The 26700-nt window shown below is 26.2% G+C and overlaps 4 protein-coding genes across 8 annotated transcripts in view; 1 reads left to right on the forward strand and 3 right to left on the reverse strand.

The window, feature by feature from the left end:
* The window catches only part of LOC126552863 (uncharacterized), a 24207-nt gene extending 22176 nt beyond the window's left edge, over positions 1-2031 (reverse strand). The window contains exons 1-2 of one of the 2 annotated variants that reach the window (XR_007606329.1): positions 1057-2031; positions 110-829 (exon numbers count right to left, since the gene is read on the reverse strand). Coding sequence is in view for 1 of the 2 variants with exons in the window: in XM_050207955.1 (XP_050063912.1) it covers positions 437-829; positions 1057-1290 (627 nt within the window). In the remaining variant the exon portion in view is untranslated. Of the gene's footprint in view, positions 1-32; positions 830-1056 lie in introns of those variants that run through there. The other variant, XM_050207955.1, reaches the window with a different exon arrangement.
* A 6424-nt stretch (positions 2032-8455) lies between these two features.
* Positions 8456-11956, forward strand: LOC114123501 (cytochrome c oxidase subunit 5B, mitochondrial-like). Its single transcript, XM_027986507.2, has 3 exons — positions 8456-8726; positions 10655-10728; positions 11466-11956. Exons 1-3 carry the CDS (start codon positions 8624-8626, stop codon positions 11673-11675), a joined length of 387 nt encoding a protein of 128 aa, XP_027842308.1. The 5' UTR covers positions 8456-8623; the 3' UTR covers positions 11676-11956.
* Positions 11957-12112: 156 nt separating this feature from the next.
* Positions 12113-22312, reverse strand: LOC114123498 (probable serine/threonine-protein kinase ifkA). The gene is made up of 16 exons (XM_027986505.2): positions 22141-22312; positions 18681-18786; positions 17269-17468; positions 16512-16651; positions 15947-16263; positions 15883-15886; positions 15677-15811; positions 15369-15595; positions 15254-15303; positions 14956-15192; positions 14763-14881; positions 14565-14701; positions 14153-14248; positions 13800-14009; positions 13444-13674; positions 12113-12537 (listed from the first exon to the last, which is right to left on the reverse strand). Exons 2-16 carry the CDS (start codon positions 18705-18707, stop codon positions 12400-12402), a joined length of 2268 nt encoding a protein of 755 aa, XP_027842306.2. The 5' UTR covers positions 18708-18786; positions 22141-22312; the 3' UTR covers positions 12113-12399.
* A 113-nt stretch (positions 22313-22425) lies between these two features.
* The window catches only part of LOC114123494 (uncharacterized), a 55176-nt gene continuing 50901 nt past the window's right edge, over positions 22426-26700 (reverse strand). For 3 of the 4 annotated variants that reach the window (XM_050205127.1, XM_027986498.2, XM_027986499.2), the window contains one exon: positions 22426-24121. In XM_050205127.1, the coding sequence (XP_050061084.1) occupies positions 23639-24121 (483 nt within the window). In that variant the 3' untranslated portion in view covers positions 22426-23638. The remainder of the gene's footprint in view (positions 24122-26700) is intronic. The other variant, XM_027986500.2, reaches the window with a different exon arrangement.

A 26700-nucleotide genomic window follows, 5' to 3' on the forward strand; every position in this document is an offset into this window, starting at 1 on the left:
GTTTCAGACTCTCTTCGAAATGCTGATGGAAAGCTTCCTCAGCTTGTTGCTCTTCGGTACGTTCACGATTGCCTCTCTGGTGACGGTTTACCATCCTTTCCATTTCCACCTGCCCGTACTCCTTATTTGAACCGTTTTCGGAGGGCACACCTCCGCTTCTGCTTTTGCTACCCCCAGCAGAACCTTGCGCGTACTGCGGCTGTTTGGCTATTTTCATTTCTTTGTAAGCGTCCTTTTTTACATTTCCTCTTATTTTTTTATATGATTCATATGTGTAATAAAGGTTATTTTGTTTTCATAATAATTTCAACGTTATATTATTATATGATAAAACATAGTTAGAAAATAATTATCATTTATACTTTAAAATAAGGATTTATTTGTAGTAATATTATATTGATTTTTATATATATTGAAAAACCGCAATTCATCGTCATTATATTTTTATTTTTTTCAAAGGTATACTAACAATAACTTGTGGTTTTCTTCTTCTCTTTATGACACTCTTTATAGGACGAACTCTCTTCTCTGTTTCCGAATGTCCAGCATTTCTTTTTTTGGTAATTTCACACTGTAATACTGGAGGAGTATCGTCCATTTGAGAGAAATAATGAGTCGAATTTTGGTCGATATGAACACCTGCTGCTTTCAAGTATTCTGCCCATACGTGCCGTTCTAACCATGCTTTCTTCAACTTGTGATGACGAGTTCTTGTTCCGCTTGACGTTTCTGTATAAGTAGCAGGCATTAGAACTGGGGGAGGTGGAGATGGCGAAGAATCATAAGTAGTAGAGTTGGTTGTTGGAAAATTTCTATAATGTACTTGTAGCTATAAACATAAAAATATATAAAATATAAGAATACAATTTTCAAAAATATAATTTATTGATTTACGTTTTATTCATATTGTAATATATGAAAACAATAGGACTTGGAATTTTGAACAAAGCTATTTTAGAGTAATGGTCATAAAAACAAACAGTCTTTAGAGAAGTAAGACAGAAATTATAATATATAAAAAAAAAAACTGAAAATTAATTAACCGAAAACTCTTACCCTATGTTGCTGAGCAAGTTTCAGACTCTCTTCGAAATGCTGATGGAAAGCTTCCTCAGCTTGTTGCTCTTCGGTACGTTCACGATTGCCTCTCTGGTGACGGTTTACCATCCTTTCCATTTCCACCTGCCCGTACTCCTTATTTGAACCGTTTTCGGAGGGCACACCTCCGCTCCTGCTTTTGCTACCCCCAGCAGAACCTTGCGCGTACTGCGGCTGTTTGGCTATTTTCATTTCTTTGTAAGCGTCCTTTTTTACATTTCCTCTTATTTTTTTATATGATTCATATGTGTAATAAAGGTTATTTTGTTTTCATAATAATTTCAACGTTATATTATTATATGATAAAACATAGTTAGAAAATAATTATAATTTATACTTTAAAATAAGGATTTATTTGTAGTAATATTATATTGATTTTTATGTATATTGAAAAACCGCAATTCATCGTCATTATATTTTTATTTTTTTCAAAGGTATACTAACAATAACTTGTGGTTTTCTTCTTCTCTTTATGACACTCTTTATAGGACGAACTCTCTTCTCTGTTTCCGAATGTCCAGCATTGTCTGTTATGCTTCTAGTCTTTCTTTTCCTGGACTTGTGGTTGGTATCCGATGATGTCGACATTTCATACAGTGTACTACTCGTACATTGGAAAGTTACCTCAGTATTATCATCTTCTAAGCTTTTAGAAATTTTTCTTTTTTTGGTAATTTCACACTGTAAGACTGGAGGAGTATCGTCCATTTGAGAGAGAAGATGAAACGAATATTGGTCGATATTAACACCTGCTGCTTTCATGTCTTCTGCCCATACATGCCTTTGTAACCATGCTTGCTTTAACTTGTGATGACGAGTTCTTATTTCGCTTGACGTTTCTGTATAAGTAGCAGGCATTAGAGCTGGGGGAGGTGGAGATGGCTAAGAATCATAAGTAGTAGAGTTGGTTGTTGGAACATTTCTATAATGTACTTGTAGCTATAAACATAAAAATATATAAAATATAAGAATACAATTTTCAAAATTATAATTTATTGATTTACGTTTTATTCATATTGTAATATATGAAAACAATAGGACACAGGTATAGGACTTGGAATTTTGAACAAAGCTATTTTAGAGTAATGGTCATAAAAACAAAACAACAATCATAACAACAATTTATTAAATTTTTATATTGCATAAAATATTATTTCTACACAATATATATAATAAATACACGTATCTTAAATTATCAGCTATTTTAATTCATTTAAAAAGAAAGACAAAAAGGTTCGCATTATAATTAAAACTGTTTTCATCATAAAATTACCAAAATTAAAAATAGATATGGTGTAAAAATTTAAAGACTAATTCAAGTTATCGAGTACAACAAAAATATGTATGATGAAATTTAATGATACACACACTATGCTATATCATTAGATCACATTTAGATTTAAGAAAATAGATTAAATGTTGTAGTACCTACATAAGAATTATCGATATATATTAAAAAATACAACACCAATAAATTATTATAATATCTCATATACGTACTACAAAATATTAATATCAACTAACAACTTGATTGAAATAAATAATTATTAGATATTATGTATTTAAATTTAGTTGAACTTTAAAGTTTTAACTGGCATATAAAAATTATGAAGAAGTGTAATATATTAACAGATAACTACATGGCCCCGTGGTGGTACCATAAACTTATAATATATTATATAATATATTTTATACAATGTACTACATTATATATTATATATTACAAGTCTATAAGTTATATCATTTTATCGTTTTTGTCGGTTCACCAAAGGCATATAAATTATAATTATATTTATTTTGTTACCAGCCATCACAATTATAATAATAAAAAAAAATTATATTCCTAAAAAATAGTAATAATCAATGTCTTTTAAAATATTATATAGAGTATAGACAATTATGTTCTAGATGTTATGCTATATAATTGCATTTATATAATGTGTTTTTTTTTCGTATATACTCGTGCTTCGTGGTAAGGTTCTATAAAAACCTACTCGATAAGTGTTAATTTGTGTTTCCACAAAATCGCGTTGGAAATTCCTCTCCGAGTACCTAGACGGTTCTCCTGTATAAGTATTTCCACATACGTTGCAGCGTAGTTAACTCGTATTCGAAAAAAAATGCCAAAGGCGTATTTCGAGCTTTCACAGCCGACTGACCAACAAATACGAAAGAGCCAATATCGTTTTTCATTATTTTCTTTTTTTCTAGAGCACATTTCTAAAATGACTACGTTATAAAATTATACCACACATAGTTTTGAGATCGTAAGGGCGTAGCCATTGATGCCGTCATTGTGTAATTGAATAATTATAACTGTCTGGTAGGTATATGTTATTAAATACGGTGAGCGTGTATAACAAAACAAGTGTGATGTTTTCATAACTAAAAGATTAAAATGAAAAATTATTCGTATCGGTTCCTTTAAAACCTTACCGTTCCAGTGTGACGTAACTATTCCCCCTTTTTTGTTGTCAGAAAGTATATTCTTTGTACACTTATATTTGTATACATTATATACTTACTATAAGTATACCTATACAAAACTGTATTAGTTTACCTACTCATAATTGTTAAGGACTTGTAATTTTTTTTTATAAATATTTTATTAAATCGGCTGAATATTTAATTGCAAACTATTATAAAATAATACAATTTATATATACTATTCAAATATTTTATGAATACGTCAGACAAAAATGTTGTACACATAATATCATAACATTTCATCGTGTTATATTTGTGAATTCAAGTCTGCGTTTACATATCATATTATGATAACTATTTTTGTTTTCGTTTTTCAATTAAACGGTTTCATACAAAATACTATGTAGTAGGTATATCCATATACTTACACGTAATGTATTGTTATATCCAAAAAAAAAAAAAATAAATGGTATGTTTTGGTGTGCTTCTGGTTGACTATATATTATATATCAATTACCAGCTTTATAAATTATATGTTGTTTGGTGTTAAAAAAAAATCAAATAAATCTTGTTTTATTTGACAAAAATATGTATTTATTCATTTTCCTATAGAGCATTGTATAATCTACAAATATCTTATAAGATATTTATATGGGTATAGTACAAGTTACTGATGCTTTTTAGAAGTAAAATAAAGTATTATGAAATAGAAATTCTTTACACATACATGTATATATTATGTATATTATATTTATACATTTATTTATTTGTTTATTTACAACCTTCAACCATACAAGTTGGTTCATCAAGTATTAAGCATACTCATAACTCAGCTCACACACTTAAATTAACTATGCAATTGTATACATTTTAATACTTGAAATTTGTGTCAAAAATATTATTATATAATTTTTAAGTACAAAAATTACTATAGGAAAATATAACCAAACTATTAATTAAATATATATTTAATAAATGACCTATTAAAAATTGATTTAGAGAAAAATTAGTAATTATAGATACTAATTATAGTGTATAATAATTTTGAATACGTATTTCTAGAATAATAGTGCCAGTAGTGGACAGTGGCCTTCATTAAAATGTAATATTTAAAAACCTTAATTTTATTCATAAGCAAACACGCGGGACTTGACCGTAATCTTTTTAGAGGCATTATAAAATTTCGAATTTGTGTGTATGTTAATTATTACAAAATTTTATATTGTTAATTTATTAATTGTAACAAAAGGTTCGTGGAGATCATGAAAATTGTATTCATTATAATAGTGAAATGCAATTTAAAATATTTGTGTACTACTACATTTTACATCAATTTTATTGATTTATTCATCTAATAAAAACATTGTGTACAAAATATGTACTATGTCTATTGTCTATAGCCTATATGGGAAATAGAAGAATTAAAAATCAGTATTAATCCCGTAAATAATTGGGCAAAACGTATAAATTATAGAATATACGTATAACGTATAGTACCGAAATACTTATTGCCGAAAGTTAAAAAATTGTTTTTCGCCGTATTTATATTTTATTCAATTCTTTTGTTACTCGTATGTTCAGATAGCATTGTAAGTTGCCTATTTAAAACTCCTTGGAAAACAATGCTAAAAATTAGATCTAGGATAATTATTATGGGTCAAAAATTAAGGTTATGACCTTCCTCCAACAAAAAATGACCCATATGATATAAACCTTATTAAATCAAACAAATGTAAAAATAAATTTAGTGATACATTAAATACATACTTGAATGTACTATATGTAGAGTGTAGACTATAAATAGCTTTTGGATTATACGTAATTCAGTACATATTATATTGTATACTAATTAGGGTTTTCATAAAAAATTCAAAATTTTCTACATCGGCCATTGCAAGTTTGAAAATTTTGTGACTGGCTAATCAGATGAAATATTAAATACCTACTATTAATTATTATCTCTTTTTACTTACATTACTTACTTCAACCTGTTCAACCATTATACATCTCACACTTATGTCCAAAATAGGTTTATACTTGATTAATCGTGTCTGTATGCAGGATGGTACAATATACTTTAAATAATTCATACATAAAAAAATAATTAAAACTAATTTTATAAATATTTATCTAATAAAACTTGGTATAATTATTGTATATATATATTTTTTTATAGTTTGAAATTAGCCTATCGAATTTCATCGTTATACTTGATTTTAATTCATATAGTACGTTTTTTTATTTTTATTTAAATCACAATTTATTTCTGACACAAAAACTATAAAAATATTATTGCCACGGAAATGTTCAATTAATGTTGTAATATTATATAATAGTTGTCCCTGTAGCAGACAAGTTCCACAGTTATTTTAGTATTATTGTTGAAAAGTACATATTACGGGTATATTATTTTAAAGTATTAAAACGTACCTACTTATAATCAGGGTTGGGCAGTATCTTGTACCGCGATATTTCAAAGCAAGGTATCTTGGACCTAGTATCTCGATACTGATTTTTGAGTATCTTGCCCAACCCTGCTTATAATCACGTCATACGTGGGTCCGTTGATGAAGTTTTATACATCTAAGCCGAATACGGCTATCCACTGCCTTTATGCAGGTTTCAAATAGTTTGATTACTCTCGTCGTGGCAAATGAATGAGACTTTACTTTTTGGATAATGTTGATAATATAGCGATGACGTCTACAAAAGTTGAGATCAAGGTGTTGATGCAGATTACGACGGTACAAAAAAAAGGACATTCTGAACTGGGCGTAGCAACTGGTATGAGCTAATTATTCCACATAATATTTTTCATCGACCGTCACATAAAAAATCACAACTAGGTATTTAGTTTTTCATATTTTTGTGTACTATACTGCCATATACCACGTTCATAATAATAATATATTAAAAATATGCATAATTTAATTACGAGTGATGCAAGTGAGTACCTATGAATATCATCGGTGAAGAACTTACGGCATGGTGGATAAAGGAAATCAATCGTACCTATAATTTGCGATTTGTAATGCATTTAATACTTTCGTAATACGTGATTTCGTATTTTTCGTATACTTTCATAATGTGTTGGAAACTTAATATTACAATAACCGTAAAATCGTATCTATTCAAATATTCAATTATATGTTGTAATATTATTATCTGTATAAAGAAAATTTAAAAGCACGTTCATGTAATAGGATACTTAGCGAATTTTACAACAGATTTAATTTAGTGGCATTATTTGAGATTTTTTTAATATTAGAGCCAAAATTTAAGCCGGTAAATTTGTTTTTATTGTCATATCTATCACTGTTCCATCGTAGTACCGGATCTAGGGGGGGGGCAATCCGGGGCCCATGCCCCAGGAGCTATCATAGAGGAGCACGAATTTCAAATTTTAAACTCGTCATTTTTATAACATAAAAATTTTTTTTAAAAAATTGAATCTTTTTTTTTGTATTACCTACACAAGTATTTCAAATTAAATAGTTGTAATTTAATATAGTCACACTGGTAATGATTAAGAAAAGATATTCGTCGTATTATATCATACTATATTTTCGATTTTATGATTTTGCTGAAAATAGCCGATCAATCGGGATTCGGGGCAATTTGCAATTAAGATAAACTAACGTTGTATACTTGACGTATCGGTCAGTCGTAGACGAACTAATTGAACAGCGATAAGCCGATAACCGACGACCGTCGATGCGTTTGTAAACTTTATGATAGTTATACCTACCGATAAGTTAAGGAAAAAATAACGGTAAACTTTTTTAATATGAAATATAAATTCAATATTTAAAAGATAAAAATCAAAAGACAATTTATTTTTGCATTAACAATTGTGAACATGTACCTATATGTATATATTTAGCACAACAAAAATGAATTGAAAATAATAATAAAAATTATGGGATAATAATAATAATAAATTAATTATAATTTTAAACGTAAAGAATAGCTTACAAAAATAGCTAGATAACTATTTAATACTTTTATAATAATATCAACATAATGTAATGTAATTTATTTTAACAATATTCATCCACGATAAACAAGCCCGGTCGTGGTGCCTTAGAACAATAATTACCTAATAACACCTACGATAAGGTCATAAGGATAACGATTTTATAGAAATTATTATTATTTGTACCTATGCAATAAAAAATTGTAAACTATGCATTTTCATTTTTAAAAGATACACACAAAAATAAATATTTATTTATTGAAGTACATCAGTGATTGGCTGATGCCTAATTGTCATATAAACAGGTACGTATTATTAAGATTAAAAATTAAAAATTATTTATTTATTTTTCGCATGCATTAATTATTATTATTTTAGTAATAACATTTATAACTCACATTCAATACTAGAAATACGTGTGTTATATGCTATGCCTGCATATTATTATAAATTTTCGTATATAATTAATGATCGGCGAACGTACATGCAAGTATATTGTACCATATAGAAATGTATTTATAAAAATAAAATTCATGTTTGACCAAAAACCAAGTCATACACCTTGATCAGTTTAGTTATTATCGGCTTAAACACAATAAATACGATCATACTAAATATTATGCAAAAATATGCATTAAGCATTTAAGCTCAATATAATACGCAAAAACGTGCAAAATTAAAATATTATACAATAAGTATTACAATAATATAAATCACGGACATTACTCACTAAAACTCCATTTGGACGTAGCACAAAAAAACAGGCTGTTGCATACGATTCCTAGCTCTGAACTAATAATTAATATATTTTTTTTCAAATTAAATATATTTACCTCCATGAATTAATTTCCAATCACCCGCCGCGACGAAACATGTGATATTCTTATCGTCCGTATGCTCTGCTGGTGTGCCGGACTGTTCTACCAATTCTATGGACTACTGATAACGCGTCGTCTGCTTTTTTCAGTTTTAGTTTTTTTTTTTTTTCACAGTCATCGGTAATCGTTACACATTACTCTATAATTTTTATTCTTTTCACCGCTTGTTGAATCGCGTTTGCTAGAATTGACTTCCTTCGTATCCGTCCATTTATTTGAAATTATAGTCCGCTGTATCTGAAAAATGAATTCCAAACTCTTAGCCTTGAGCTCGAAGATAATTCTTAGGAATCCAAGTAGAATGTTCGCCGTCTCGGCCGCAAAATTCACCAAAGTCAAGGATGAAGGTGAGTATTAAAATTAACATACATTTTTCATTTTTCATTTTTAACCCTAACATTCAAAGCATGTTTTATTATGAATTTTTTATCGATCCAAATACAATAGCAATTATTGCACCTATTAAAATCAATGAATTGTGATATTGTTTCAAATTTTAATTTTTACAACTGTTAATAAAAATTAGGTAACCTTTCTCATCAATCTTTTTAGTGTCAAGAAAAATTACTGAACATTTAATTTGTTGTAACCAATGAATCAAATCTTTAAATATTTATATGTTATAGTTTAATATGATGTACTTAAATAATTATGTTAAGGTCAACTTTTATGTAATCAATACTGTTTAGATAAGATATTAATGAGTTTTATGTTAATTACTGCTAAGGTTGAATAGGTTAATAATATTATAACTATATTTCATAAAAGGTATTTCTATAAAATATGTTTAAAGGACTTGAAATTCTATGCAGTTTTAGATGACAGGTATCTTCTTAGTTTAATATAGAATCATGGACATCTTCAGAAAGGGACCAGTGGGTGTCATTGCATCTACTGAGATTTTTTAATGAACAAAAAAAATTTCATTCTATAAGTTTTGCAAATAATAATACATTTTTTTTTTTAAAGTTTTTTGTTGTAGGTACATCATTTTTATTAGTGTGCACATGCATTTATAATTTTATTTTATTAAGTTATGGTATCATCAATATTTGAAGTCATGTTTATTATACAAATATAATAATGTAAACATAAATTTAATTTTGCACCTACTGAGTTGATTTTGTACAGGCGCCCTTTTAAAGAATTTACATTATACATGTATAATAATAACATAATAAAAATTAAGACATTTATAACAAACATTGGTACCTACATGTTTTTTATTTATAAAAAACACAATTTACAATCTCTACTTCTATTGGAACATTATTTGTATTTGCAACAAATTTGATAATTGATAGTTTTGCACTGAGTGATAAGTTATATTTTTGGGAAGACTTAGTTTATAGGTGTTGTGAGTATTGAGTACTGTGATTGGATTTAGGCGTATAGTAGGTTTGTGAATTTATAATTTATTTGAGTTAATTTATAATTAAAGTGAGTTGATTTGTCATATTGGGTAAGACATTGTTTGGAGTACTTTATATTGAGAGTTATTATTATGGGTTTATGTTCAATATTTTCTGGAATTTGATTGGTTGAGAATTTGATACAAACTTTAATCTTAATTAAGTTAAATTTGTATGTTGGTTTAAATTTTTTCTTGTCAAATTAAATTTATTACATTTAACACAAAATGGTTAATGATTAAAAAAAGTAAAGTGTTTGTATGATCAACAATTTTGGAAGCATTGATATTGAACTAAGTTGTAACTTTTAATTGTTTTTGGTAAGTATAGAAATAGCCTGAAGCCATCATAACTTTAGTGTATAAATATATTATTGCTTAGAACAAAGATTTTGAGATAGAGTTTTGAATAGTAATTTTACTAGGTGTTATTGGCGAGGGCAATATTAGTTTGTTGACTGTCGGTGAGAATTGTTGCATATTAATGAGTGTCATTACATAATGATTCTATATAGTTATGATATAGTTAAGTGGAGTAATTAAACATTTAGGTAAACTTTACTTAGGGCTAGGGGTCACCAGACCCTAAAGTTTTAGATACTCAGTGTAGATTTTGAATCTGTGATTCATGTTTTCAACATAGAAATAAAATAAATATAGCATAGCTTAATAAATATATGAAATTGAAATTAACACTGTACTCTGAGATACCTATTAGGTAATATAATTTGAAGTAAAAACTGTATTATGTAAGACCACAAATAGTAAATTTAATTAGATCTTTCTTTTCATGTGTATGAAACTATGAAAACTAACTCCAAATCATATAATGTAACTAAAGAAATAAATTATACTTTTTTTTAGGATTTCCTGATCCTTTGGATTTAGCTACTGGTATTGAAAAGAAGGAAATGCTTTTGCGTCTAGCTGGAAATGATGTAAGTTTATTTAAATATATAGGTAATTTATTTTAGTTATTTTATGATGTATCATTTCAAATAAGATAATTATTTTATATACTATAGATTGTTTTTCAACTTCAAAAAAAATTCCTTAATATTTAATATTAATCAAAATAAATTAGTGATTCAAAAAGTTTACTTAAAAATTAAAATGGCTTTTATAATTATTATTTTATTATTTTTTATATTACTTCTACGTATTTAGAATTTATAAATGTGGGGAAAAGGAACAAATCCAAAGTTATATGTTTGTCTATTAAAATTATTAATTAATTTTATTAAATTTCAAAAATAGATCTATTGTAACTTGTTAGTGTTACCTTGTAAAAGAGTACCAAATGACTTATTTAAATCTATTTTAAATGGTAGAAATCAAAAAGTTAAATTTTAACTTTTTAATCAAAATAATTTTAAACACAAGTTTCAAATAGTTTATTAATTTATTATTTAATTCTTTAAAATTTAGTTATGTTAACTATGCTACTGTCAATTTCTTAATCTTTATATATTAAAAATAATGATTTTATTAAAAATTAAAAAATTAAATCTTTTTAGTTCATAGTATAAATAATCTATTAATAAAATACCTACATTTTAGATGAAAGAATATTTTCATGAAACAAAATTTGTTTTTGTTTAACATCGATATTATTGATTAATTGAATTCTTTAATAATTTATTATGTTAATACATACCGTATTATTTTTTTATAGGATCCATACAATTTGAAAGCAATAAAACGTGGCGTGGGTACCAAAGATAAACCTACTTTAATTCCATCTGCCTTTGAAGCAAGAATTGTTGGTTGTGTATGTGAAGAAGACGCATCTCATGTCAAATGGATGTGGTTACATTCAGGAGAACCAAAACGTTGTTACTGTGGCCATTGGTATAAATTAGTTTTCAAAGAAGCACTTGTATGAATAAAAATGTTTGTAACAAGCATTTGTTTAGTCCTGTTCCAAATGATATAATTTTTTGCCTGTTAAATTGTTTTGTTATTGAAAAGTTCACTTTTGGAATCAGTAACAGTTAATTGTTATTAAATTGTTTAGCTAAAATAAGTAAGACTTATTAAGAGAAAAACATGTTACAATATATTTTAGTATTATAAGTACTTAAAACTGTTTATATTGTTAATTTGACACTTATTTATTTGTAGTTTTGCTAAAATAATAAATTATAACTATTATTTTGAATTAAATATAGTTGTTTTATTGTATACATTATACCTACATCACTGAAGTAATTATGTTCTGTATGAAAAACTTAATATTTTATAGTTTGAAATTATTATTAAAATACTACACTCACTTGGTTTAAACAGTTGTATGTAAAAAAAATTAATAGTTCTGAATCTATGCTTATAATATATTTATAACTTTAAACAACACATTTCAATTTTATAAACAAAAATAGTTGTAATTTATAAATTGCATAAAGTATGATTATAATTTTTTTACAAATTTTATATTAAATGATCTTAAATATTAACTTATTTTAGTAAAAAATCTAGTATAGTATAATACATTTTAAATTATTTTGAAATAATTAAAACAAAAATAAACATGATTTTATACAAAATTTAAGATGAAAGCACCATCTTAACCTACTACTGTTTGAAAACATAAATATGAATCACATTTACTATTCAAATTGTTTCAAGATACTATGAGATAATTTGTTGAGTTTAATTGTTTGTTGACTTGCCTCTGGTTGGAGATTTGCGTTTGTTTTAACATACGTTTTACTAAGATTGATAGTATTATCTGTTTTTTCTATTTTCTGAAAAGTAAAAAAAATAAATATTTTCAATTAATAATTTCATTAGTACAATCAATTTTGGATCAATTCATAGGGTCTGGAATAATATTTAGTTCAATATATTTTTCATCCAATACATGCAGTTCAAAATACTTAGCTTAAAAAAATTATTATTTAACCAAATTTGAATTACCATGATTTCAAAAAAAAGAATTTTATTAATAGAACTTTTTTATTTTAAATTATTATTCTATATAAATAACTATTTATTATTTTAAAAATAATAATTTTAACTTAAAAACCACCCAATTAAATATCAAGCCAAGCCCTAACTCAAAAATTATTAGTTGTAAAAATAAAACAATCATAATTTTCAAACTATGAATTTTGTCATCGATATTTTTTGTGTAACAAAAATCATACCAGGCAATATTCGAGATGTGAAAATGGATAAATCTATAACACAAAATGTATAGCTAATAAGGATTTGGAAAATTTGAATATTTCTAAATATAATGGATGGATACATTTACATCCATTAGATATGGGATAACTAATAATTATAATATATCTGCTGTATTAATACAATATACTCTTGCCTTGTAATGTGTTTTGAATTTTGATGCATTATAAGTTATAAATTATAATATAGAACTACTTAACACATCACTGAATATTGAAACACTGTATAATACATTTTCTATAATTTAATTTTGTTCTATATTTTAGTAAAATTATCATATATAAAAAACAATATTAAAACTATATCAGTCAAAAGAAAAAGAAAAGACCAAAATTCATCCCCCATGTCAAATTATCCCCGTAAATAAGGTTAGGTAAACACTGTTAGTGTTATATCAACTAGATAATAAGCAATAATATTTAATAATTTAAATTACATATATACACTTAATAGATGATACAGACCATTACATCACCACCATTTTCGTTGTTTTTGTCATTTCTCATCAAGTATGCAAATGGATTACTAGTAGCAGTAGCTGTGATTGTACTTAATGACTTCATTTCTCTCTTTTCTTCATACTTTTTAGGGTTTGTTCCTTCGTTATTAGTTATTTTTTTATTTGCAAACAGCAATGCATTAGTTAACTTATCACCATTGCGTTTCATGAATGAACCTTTTATACATTTATTATGCTGGAAAATATTATGATTTATTAAAAAAAAAACAAATACTGATACTAACTAGTAAATAACAGACAAAGTGTCAAACAGCAACATTTTAATTTAACGTTGTATTGTTATTAATGAAATATTCTTACTTTCGATGAGATAATATTCATAACTTGGAGGTCAACAGAATCTTTGATTATTATTTTATTTGTTTTAATTGTATCAGTTGAATTTATACTTGAATGTTGGCCATTTGGATCAGTTTCATCGTTATTTTCATTTAACTGTGTTGATTCACTATCTTTTTCAATATCAAGTGTTTTTGATATACATCTACTTTTACCATTTTGATACTTCACCTGTTGTTAAAATTAAAAATAAATGTATTAATTGATTAGTTATTTATACACAAGGCGGGCCACCATTACTAAATAATATGGGTGTAGAGTGGCCTATCTTGTATGAAGATATAAAAAAAATGATAAAAGAATATAAAACATACAACATGAGTTTTTTTCACAATTGATACAGTTGTTTGTAAAACATTAGTTGATTCTTCCTCTTCATTGCTATCCTCTTCGTCAGAATATTTATTTTTCTGAAGAAAAAAGTTAAATATATATAAAATACATTGTAAATTTAAAACTATTTTATCATTAAATAAATACTATAAATTTACTGATCAACATTAAATTTTTTTTTTAATTTAGGCATAGAAATTGAATCAGTTTTTGATACATGAAATTATTTTCAAAATAAAATTGTAAAAATGAAACATAATTGTTAAATTTATCGAGGCTATATACTATATAGTATATAATATAAGGTGTATCAGGTAGATCTTTCAATTTTATATTGAACCTAAATTTTAATGTCAGATCATCACTATGAACTCTGTATATATATATAGTTACTTCGGATAAATAAGATTCACGCTTGAAACGTTCATTTCTCCACTGTTCTGTTTTTTCATCATCACTTAATACATCATCTTCATTATCATCTTCATTGTCAGAAAATAAGGGTTTCTTAAGAGCAACATCATCTTGATCTATATAGGAATCAAATTATATTATATGTAAAGGAAACACATTCATAAGTTGAAATCTAACCAGCATCATCCCATTGAAATTTTCTTTTTCGGTTAGAATCTGAATACAATTCCCCATCTTCAAGAAGCATTTCTTTGAGTGCAGTTACTTGCTGGTTATCATCATCTAAAAGCTGCCGCCTAAATTTAGTTTAAAAACAATAATTTAAATCAAATGATTACATATAGATTTAAAAATAAATTTATAAACATACATATATATCTTGTCTAATCCATCCTTAACTAGACTTTCATCTAGCTTATCCTTATCACCTTCTTCTTCTTCTAATTTGTCATTCAAACCAACCAATTTGTCTTCATCATCAGAACTCCAGTCTGATTCAGATAATTCTGCTTCATCATCAAAAAAATCTTTAGCTGAAACTAGTTTGAGAGATCCATCATCATCAGCATCATCTCCATTAGTGAAAATGTCAGTATCATTTATTGGACTAAAACAATAAAAATTACTCACATAATGTACATAAAAATAAGTTATAATATTAAATTTACACTTCAGAATCAAAATTATCTTCAAAATCATCTACTTCTTCTTTATCTTCCTGTAAATAAAATACAAATTATAATTAGCTAATGATGTAAATAGAATAAAAAATGTATTTTAAACCTTAGCATCCAATTCTTGGGATTGGAATTGTCCAGAACAAAAACCCATCAGTTGTTGTGTAGATACAATAGCTTCAGAGTCGTTAAATAAAGGCGATAAACTATTTGGTATTGATTTAATTTCGCTGTTTAAATCATTTTCATTTTCTCTGTTTATGTCATCATCACTGCTTTCTGATAATAAAACTAATCTATGTTTCTTTTTTTTAGGAAACTCTATATCATGGTCTAAAAGAGTAAGTATAAATAGTATTTACTAAATGGAGCAATATTGTTAAACACTTAAATTTTTTTATTAACTAATATTACCTTCTTCATCTCCTGATTCATTAATAAAATCGGGCAAATTATCTTCGTCATCTGAACTACAATCTAATTCAGACAATTCAGCTTCATCATCAATGAATGTTTTAACTATATTTTTTTTTACTTCATCTTCAGGGTCTATAATATTATTAAGGTTAAAAAAAACTTACTTTTATATATTCTAATAATTTTCTAATTTGACACATTACCTTTCTAAAATAACAAAAAATTACAAATTAATATTGGATCACAAAAGTAACATTTCATACAAACCTCTGTTTCAGCATATTGAGTGAGAGGTTTTCCAGAACACAAATTTTTCATTTTCCCAGAGTTATCTTCATCATCATCATCATCACTATCAATTGCTTTATTTTCATCATCTTCTTCATCATCTATTATCTCATTTTCATCACCAATAATTGATTCATCTTCATTTTTATCACCATTAATTGATTCATCTTCATTATTATCAATTTCTTCATCATCAGACGATAATTCACTTGCTACACTTGAGTTACCATCATAATTTTCTTCATCGTCATTAAATTCAGATAAACTATTGTTATGGTTCTCTTTATAAGTAACTTCTGTTTAATATAACAAATGAAATATTACAATATTAAAATTATACATAGAGAAGCAGATAAGTAGGTTGGCTATTATTTTATAGGTAATTTGGTAGTTTAAATTTAAATGGTTTATTAAATTACATAGTATTTGAAACTTTTTTTTTTTTATATGCCATCTTTTTGTAAATATACCTATATATTATTATAAAAATTACCATATAATTATTTTATAAAAAAATAATTAATACTAAGATTTAATTTCAAACCTTTATCAAAGTTGTTGTCATTTAAAGAAAAATGGTTTTCTGTATGAGTATTCGAAGATATATTTTCATTGTTTTCATCTTGAACACTGTCTTCATTGTAAAATTTTTCTACAGTTTGTTCTTTACTTTCAATCAATTCCCTAAATCAACATACATAAATAAGTGATGAATAAAAAAATAAGTTAATTGCTATATCTATTTATTGTGTATAATTGTATTATAACATATAGATTATAGATATAATTATAATACTTCTACTTTACATTAAAATAAGAAATGTAATTAATTTTAGCCTCACTAAAAAAACTAGTTAAATTGGTATAAAATTAATGAAGTTAAACTTAATAAATAATAATTTAAATAATCTCAAAAAATAATAAATAGTAATTTCTAAAATTTTAAAACACATAATTTACATTAAAAAAGTAATTATTAGTTGAGTAAAAATTGCCACAGTTATACGTATGTATAGTAAAATATGAATATCAATGTAACTTATTAATCATTAAAAATTAAATTTTGAAATTAAACAGTAGCTTCCAACAACAGTTGTAATTTTCATACTACCTAATGATCAGACAATGATAGTCAAAAATAGTTAAAAAAAAAAAAAATGTTTATATCCAAACACCATTTATAATGTTTTAAAACTAATGAATACGAATTTGATAAAAAAAATATTAAGCATTATGTTAAAATACATTCTATAATTAAATACTTATCATTCATTAAATTATATACTTTTAATTGTACTTGCCATGCTTTGAGAAGTAATTTTTTAGAACCTGTTAAAGATGCTTGATACTCAGTTGATACTTTCTGTCTATTGAGGAAGTCTTTTAATGACTTTTGTTTTGGTTTATGATATGGTAAACGCACATGGCTATCACTAACTAGTCTTTGAGTTTCTCTGCTTATATCATCTATTTTTGTCTTCTTACTATTATTTGATGATGTCTAAAAATTAAATATGAATATAAGTATAAAATAAGATTTAAATAAAAGTTTAAAAAAGAATTGAAAATGTATACTAAGTTGTTTGTACATAGGTACCTACAGTTGAGTTACGATAACTTGAAGTTGAAGGGGGATAAAAATTTGTTTCAAGGTTTGTGTTATTCGAGATACTTAACTTATATTTATCAAAATTATGTCTAAACTTAAAGTTTTGTAATGAAATATAATTTTAAAATGTTACGATTAAAAACATTATGATAAATATAAATACATAAATGTAAAAAAAAAAACTCAAATAGATACAATGGTATTATAAGTACATTTTTATCATTTACTATATTATATAGTAGAAAAATACATAGTTTTTAATTTTTGGGTTTTTTGGCTGTTTATTAACGAAATCTTTTAATTTGCCTATGGTTTTGAATATACAAGTATGCATGCTTTAGAAAAATTCAACAGGGGTAAAACATAAATGTAGTAGAATATTAAAACTATTAAAATTTAACACAATTAAAAGTTTGCTATTACATACTTGTAAAACCAAAATATAATATAAAATGAAAAATTATTAAGTAGGTATATTATGAAGCTTATATAACAACTGAATACATAATTAAGGATTAGTCGTACAGAAAACATTTGAAACACCAACCATTGGGCAAAAGCGAATACCTAGTTTATTTAATCATATTGTGACACGATAACATAATATCGACTTATGAATGCTTACCATAATTCTATAGACTTCGAGTTACAACTCAATTAATCGAAAACCGATATTGTTGGAATTCAGTAATTTGAAAATGTTGAAGTCAGAGTTAATACACTGACTACGCGGGTAATATGTATTACGTTCTAAATATTTAATTTACCGGCAATCGGTCATCGCACTGAAACTTAGAAGATTGCGGAATGCTGAACGCAAATTGAGATCTGACAAAGTATTGCACTAATCGAATAACATGACGAATAATATATTTTATTACTACTGTTATCATATCGCTGTTTAATGTTTTCGATATTTTGGCGGGAAAACTATAAAAGAACAGTGAGCGACGAACAAAATGTGATAAGACTGATATCAGTGTAGTCGTCATGTATTCGTGTACATTATTTTAATCGTCATTTTGATTTTTTATTTCCAAAATCATAATGTCGATATATTCTGTACTTGAACTTGTAGTGACAAATTATAATTTACAATTTTACCAGAAATGGGTCCGGGGTCTCGTACATGCATAAGAGTATTTCAGGGGAATTCAGCTGTTCTGTGTCTTCTGTGTGTGAGTGTGTGAATTTAAGGAGTATCCGTTTTCTGGAATTATAATGAAAAATTAATTAAATTCTGTACTTGCTTATAATTTTGGTTTACAAAATTTAAAATCTATTAACGATATTCTTCTGATTATAAATGAAAACACATCAGTGAATATTGAATTTACATAATTTTAGATTTCGAACGGAGCTATAAATGTATTGATTTTACTGTGATGTGTGTTTACTTATTGTACCTAACTAAGCATTCTAGGTACCTACACGAAAGTCACGAACAGTGATCGAAAAAATGCTTTGATTTTAAACTTTGCCTATTGAGGATGGTTATTGAAAGCCAATTGGATTAAGCTTGTAATTTAAAGATGTGAGGTTATAATTAAAAATTCTAAGTGTTTTTCAAAATAGCCCGGAAAAAAATTAAGGAAAAACTGACATTTTCACTCACATCTAGTTTTAGTTATTTATTTTGTTTTATGGTGTAACACGATAACGAATAACTGCAGTTCTTTAAAATATTCACTAAATATTTATATAGTCATTTTTTTATATACCATATATAGTAGGTTATATAATTAAGAAAAAAAATTTGACTCATTTTGAACTATCTGCTAATTGCCATAGAGTATAGACCACAGACGTATAGGTAGTAGGTACTATCTTCTCGTAAAATTCATTTTATCCGTTTAATTTTTTCCTCATTATAATCTTATCTGTTTTAATCATACTTATAAATATCAAACTTCATTTTAATATTTTATTCGTTTTTCCATTAATGCCACATTCTACGTATTATGTTTTATAAATATTATAATATATTGATATGATATTATATTATCATATTATATCTTTATGAGCTGTATAGTCTTATAGATTATTACCTAGGTACTTATATCATATCTATACATTTTATTTTACGAATTGTTATTATAATATCTTACAGTATATTCTATATAATCATATAGTTAACCTATCATGCATAGTTATAGTTTATACTAGAATCAGAAGAAGCTATATATATATAATATATATATATATAAATACAATTGTTTTAAAATATTTCTAGTCTTTTTAAATTACCTGGGTATTTAAAAATAATTGAAATTTCTTTTTTTTTTAATTTTATTTCTACAAATGTTAATTATTTTATCACAGTCAAAAAACTTGAAAATTTAATACAAGATTTATAATGTGTTTTGAAGTTGAAAATTTATAAAATGTACAAATTGTTTATCTAAAACTTGAAAATATAATATAATTTACAAAGTTTTTCATAAACTGTCATAGTATTTCATACTGAAATCAAAATTAATTTTAAAAAATATTTAAGTATAATTTTTTTTTATTGATATTTTGTTAAAATTTGAACGAAATTATATATTTTAATATTTAAATTAATATTAATTATATTATTCACTATGTTTATATATTCATACTATCATTGTAACATTATATTTTAAACACACGGTGATATTTTAAAATGCAATGTTTTCGGCAAAAATCAATTCAATCTATTGTAGGTATTACTAGTAGTACTAGTAGTAAAATAAATTAATATTCTGAATAACAATGTCAAAAGACATATAGCCAATATATTCTGATTAACCGTCTCCGCTCCGCTTAGAGTCGTTTTTGTTATACAATGATATAACATCATTGAATTCAAATTTAATACTTACCGGAAACTTATTTCAAAGAAATATGTTTTGACGGAAACGGTAATTGAACTTTTTTGTCTTTGGTGAAAACAGGCTATCATGTCTATACATGCGTATACTATCCGGGAGTTGTTTTTTTGTGGGATGAAAAAGTGATCTTTTGCATGGTAGTTCACGCTCACAATAATAATTATAATATTATACGCATCAATCTATCTGTCTGCCAATTTATTATATTTTCTTTTCTACTATTTACTATATACTATATACTAAAAACGACTTGAATAATAAGTCAAAAGGTAGGTACCAACGATTATTAAATATTAATACAATTATACTGTAAATTACAATTATGAAAGTTTTTTCAGTAGTTCTTTTCTCTAAAAATAAATGTGTAATAATACTATACAAATGTGGAAGTATGGAATTATATACAAACATGATATTCATAATACTGTTTATAACAATAATCAAGTACCTTGACCTAGTTTAAAATATTTAATATTAATATATTATGCGTGTAGGTAAAACGAAGTATGGACAATTATATATCATAATTCATAAGTACTATTGAGTATTGATTACATATTAGCCTATTGGGCTAAATACAATTACATTATTGATCCAAGTACGATAAAAGTCACTGACATCTAATTTACAGTATTTACAATAGATTACCTACATGCATAATGTATATAGGTACTCTATTTGATTCACTTTAGGTCTTTACATTAGTAATCAATAATCATTAAAAAATTGGCAATGACAATAAAATAGGTTATCATTCTTCTTAATTCCCAAAAGATATTATGTTAACAACATTTATAACATTTATTTTGTGAATGATAATTTCTTTATAGATTCATCATGCATTTTATTGATTAAGTTTAAACATTTACCTGTATGTTATTCGATTAATCTTGTAACTTTTAAAAATGTCAAATCTTTTACCTTCAATTATTTTCGTCAATTTTCATACTATAATATATATATCATACTAAGGGGATACCAAGAGGTGATTTTGTTGTGTATTTTTAACACAAACGCAACATGAGAATTTAGACGTGATCTATTAATGATTGATCTAGTGGAGCGCGATAAGAACTCTGAAATTACATTTGAATTTTCTGTAAAGCTTTCTTGAAATAGATTTTCTCGAATTTTTAATATTTTTATTTTAACTTCAATAAAAATTGAAATATAATAATCCTTAATTTTTACTTATTTAACATTTTTTTTTTTTAGAATTAAAGTAAATGAATAAAATAAAATAGAAATAGATAAGAATTTCTTAAAAAGAATTAAAGAAAAATTCAAATCCGTTTTCAGAATTCTTTTCACTTCATTAGATAAATTAGTGTGCAGGAAATATAACACTTTTTATCTTATGATGTACGTATCAATGTATCATACGACGAAGACAAACTATCACTGATTCTAATTTCTTTGAATAAAAAATCAAACATTTCTTTACTTAATAATTACATATATTTTCTAAAGTTAAAAATAGAAGAAAGCTAGCTTTTTTGATACGTAAAAAGAGACACTATTAAAAGTAGGTATATAAATATATAATTTCATTTTTGTTGTTATTATCGCATCGGTGAACCAACAATAAATTTTACTAATATTTATAAACATTTTCACCGGTCTCAGAAAAGTACCACAAGGAGCAATTATTTCTAACCTGAGTCTCCTTAAATACGGAACTAGTATTACATCATTAATGCACTACTTACTTAACGGCCGCCTAGCTGCCATATGAATAAATAATTCTTCTTAATGAACTTCGTCAGTGCTCTCATCGCAGCACGAATGATTGATTTGTGTCAGCACATTCATGTTTACTTAACTTTGACTGCATGTGAGCACGTCTGTACCTACTACAATTTTTTCAAATCTTGATCGGTAAATTATACAGTCTGAGCCTCTGAGGACTGAGATAGACTCTGTGTTTGACATGTTTCGGCACTGATTTAAAAATCACCAATGTATAATATTCAATCAGACCAAATTAAAATTAGTATATAAGAAAAATTAGTTGTATTTTATTTTTATTTACAAACGATAAATTCACAAATAGTATCTAAACAAATTATAAAGAATATCAAACAGAAAAAAGTAGAAAACTGAAACATTTTCAATAATTTTTAAAGTTAATTATTTCAATTTGTTAAAAAAAATTAGATTCTGTTTTTGATGCTAAAATATTACTTGACTTAGGTACTAAAATATTTTGTCAACTTTTAATAATATAATAAATAATAGTAAAACAATTTGTATTAAAACTAATTATCAAGTTATTATATTCTTATAGGTGAGGCGCCGCCCTCACTTACCTCATCACAGCCCAAACTGCCACACGCTACCTGCATACTTTACCATCATCTACTCAAATGGCATTACGGCATTATCGACATAAATTAAAATATAATATATTACAACTTACAAGTTATTATAATTTCTATAATATTATATGAAAGTACTTTTTTTCGTAAACATTTGAAATAATGAAACTTTATTACATATTATATTATACAAATACAATGCAATAATAATATTTTTATTATTTTTTTTTTTATGGTATTTGTACAGAATTAAAAAATTAACGAACATATTGTGAATACAATTGTATTAATAAAAATCTTTTCTTTTGTAATTAATTAATATCAATAATAATTGTTTATCAATAATAATAATAATAATAATAATAATAATAGTAATAATAATAATAATTTTATTATTACTACTATTTATAGTATACGACTGTATTTTATATTCATATATTATATTATAAAAAAACATGTTCTGTTTACGGTGAGAGTTGGATATTTTTTCAGAGAGGGGAGGGGGTAAATTATAAATTTGGTGCGAACAAGTGAACAACGTATTATATGTGTCAGTGTGGGCACGAGAATGGGTGTGTGTGGGTGTGCGTATAATATATGCGTGTGGGGTTTTACACACGTCAGGTATCGTATATGGTACAAAAAGTCGTAAATAATCGGTTATTATAATAATAATAATAATTTACAAGTTGAAATAAAAATCCCAACAATAACGAAAAAGGAAATTATAACGATAAAAGTAATACAAACGAAATTGAATTATATAATATTACTTACAACTATTTTCTATCCGATAACAGTAAAAATAATAATTATTTATAATAAATTTATTCTTTATAATATATATATATTATATATATATCGTTCAAACGTTCGTGCTCCGATGTAGTCATACTGCGCTTTCTCGTTTGTTGACCGTTTGAAGCTTTTCCTGCGCCGGAACGATGACCGCGGCCGACTGTGTCGACTGCTGTTGTACCGGCGGCGAGGGCAACGGCGGCGACGGGACGACAATCACCGTCGCCGGATAAGCGCCCGCGAGATTATGCGGCGGCCAGGGCGGCGGCGGCGGTTCGACCACGTCCACTTCCAGATCAGTAGGAAGTTTATGCTGCTGTTGCGGATGGTGAGTCTGTTGTTGCTGCTGCTGCTGCTGCTGCTGTTGTTGCTGATGCCAGTGTTGCTGTTGCTGTTGTTGTTGTTGTTGATGGTGGTGTGGGTGGTTGTGCAGGTTGTGATTTTGGAGGTGTTGGTGGTGGTGGTGATAAGAGGACCGCGGCAGGGTGCAGTAAGCCGCGGCCGAAGACGTCGTCGTCGGATAATTGACGGCTCCCTGCACCGAAACGCCGCCTTTGACCATGACGATCGGCTGCTTGACAGTGTAAACACGTGATATTATTATGCACGGCGTAACTAATAATATATTTTATAAGTTATGACAAGGGCTTATGGGAATTTGCATATTTTTCATTAATAATTCAAAATACAACTAACTACTAAGTGTCTAAGTTATCCGGAAATGTGTTTCATAAAATACCGGAAGATTTTAGTAAGCATTTTCGCATAATGTTAACATATTTTTCTTCGTTTATAATCGCAGCTAATTTTTAGACTCGGAACAAAGCGTTGAATATATTGATTTTACAATGTGTGTGTTTTTCTATACTTTTTTTTTTTGTCCGACGTCACAGAAAGAAAACAGTGTTTTACCTTATTATAATTTGGAAAACAAATTAGATATAGTTGGTATTTTGGGTGATCGAAATTCGTAGTATTTTTTATAATAAGGAAAACCGAGATTATAATGCAAAACCAATATTTGACAAAATCTATTTTAAAACGAATAACCGTTGATATTTGAAATTGTCTTTAAAAGTTTATTTTAGCATTTTCTGTTTATTATCAAAATATTTTTACCTTTTTTGAGCGATTTAAAGACATTTAAAATTAAATTTTTTTTTTTTTTAACTGGCAATAAAACATTTTTTATTTGTACAGAAGCTTGAAAATGTAATACAAGATTTCTCATCAATTGTTCATTGCTAATTAGAGAATATCAAAAATACATAATCACAATATTTTTTTATAACAGTTTAAAATGTTTAAATAATTAGAATGTTGACGACATTACGAAAATTTGAAAATTAATAAGTTGTAAACAATTTACAAAATTTCAAATTAAACACGCATGTATATAGGTAAGATTTAAAATTTAATTCAATATAGGGTTGCTCTCATAAGTGTTTCATACTGATTGTAAATATCATAAGTATTTATATTTTATATTAATGTTACAAATATGTAATTGTAAATGTATGGACACTTAAAATTTAAATTTTGGACAAAATTACATGTTTAAATAAAGATAACGTTATATTGTTATAATAGGAAAACATTTTCGTGAGGAATTTACGTATATTTAAAATTTTACCACATCCAATGATATTTTTAAAATATATAAATTAGTTTTAAGCTATTACTTATTTATAAAATTTAATAATTAAAAGATAAATAGGTATTCATACTGTTTAACGATTAACTGGTTATGTGCAGGTATTGACTTAAACTAGTTAAAAGTCAATAATATTGTAATAATAATATACTAAATGTACCTAATGTTTTTTTGTAAAAATTAATTCAACTACTGTATTACAATCAGTAAAATAGATTATTAGTTACGTTAATTTATTAATACTAATATCGAAAAATCCATCATGAAATGTATTTAGTGATATAGACTGACAGTCTGTCTTTGCTCAGAATCGTTTTTCTTATACAATGATTTATTTTTGAATTAAAATTTAACATCTACCTATATAACACTTTTAGAGTGACTTACTCAGTTACTCATCAGTCATCAATAACAAGGCTTATTCAACACCTATTGTACAACAGACCAGTCACCTTCTTTTATTTATAAATGCATTGTAGGTATTGCGCATTTATGTTGTCGCTGAAATTGGTTAAAAAGAAACAGCGGAACACTCCCTCATATATCAATAATGCGCTGCAGTGTACACGCTTATTTTTTTTTTATTAATCCGGATCGTTGTTATACCAAAATAACACGGCAATAGTAGATAATCCACAATAATGAATAAAAACTGTGCTGTGAAATAATAGTGGTTATATATTATATCCTATTTTTACGGGAATACTTTATAGTAAGGGGTTTTTAGAACATTTAGTTCATAGCTCTATATATAAGTATACTCTATAAAGTTATAACTCATACCTCATAAGGATGTTATAAAACCGGCTAATCTTTCTGGTGTAGTAAAAGATGCAGTTGTAGTACTTAAAATATAATAATATTTTATTTATCTGTTCAAAGACTCTCAAAAAGACAGTTCAACAACTATATAATTAAGTTTCTGGTAGTTATAATTAATATAGGTGAAGATTAAAGTGCGATTAAAATCAAAAATGTAATCAGAATTACTTCAAATCATTTATTATTTTCTAAATACTTATGAATATTATTATTGTGGTACTTTTGAAAGTGACAAAAAGACCATCATCTCAATTTAGTGATGAATTAAAAATACCTATAATTGACTAAATCCGTCAAAAATGGCGTGCTCGATATTACTTTAATACCATCGTCGAATTCAGATAGATATTAACAGATTGTGGTAATGTTTTAAGCTGTACGTATATACTAGCGGACAGCGGTTTCTAAACTTTTAGCCGACAATGCACTTTTTTGGATCAATTTTAACCTCGCGCTGTCCTGCTTTGAATACTATGGGCGACGTGAATAAAAGATGAACACTAGTTCTCATCGATAACCAATTTAAAGCTCGTTCATCTCGGTAAAAATATTAGCCAAGTACTGAAGTTGACAAAACAGACAAAATCGATCATAGGAAGTTGTCTATATAACGTAGGTATATCTGCATTTATGTGAGTTGTAGAAGTCACAAAATAGGAATATGTAGTATATATTAA

This window comes from Aphis gossypii, chromosome X, assembly GCF_020184175.1.
Source record: "Aphis gossypii isolate Hap1 chromosome X, ASM2018417v2, whole genome shotgun sequence".
NCBI lineage: Eukaryota > Metazoa > Arthropoda > Insecta > Hemiptera > Aphididae > Aphis > Aphis gossypii.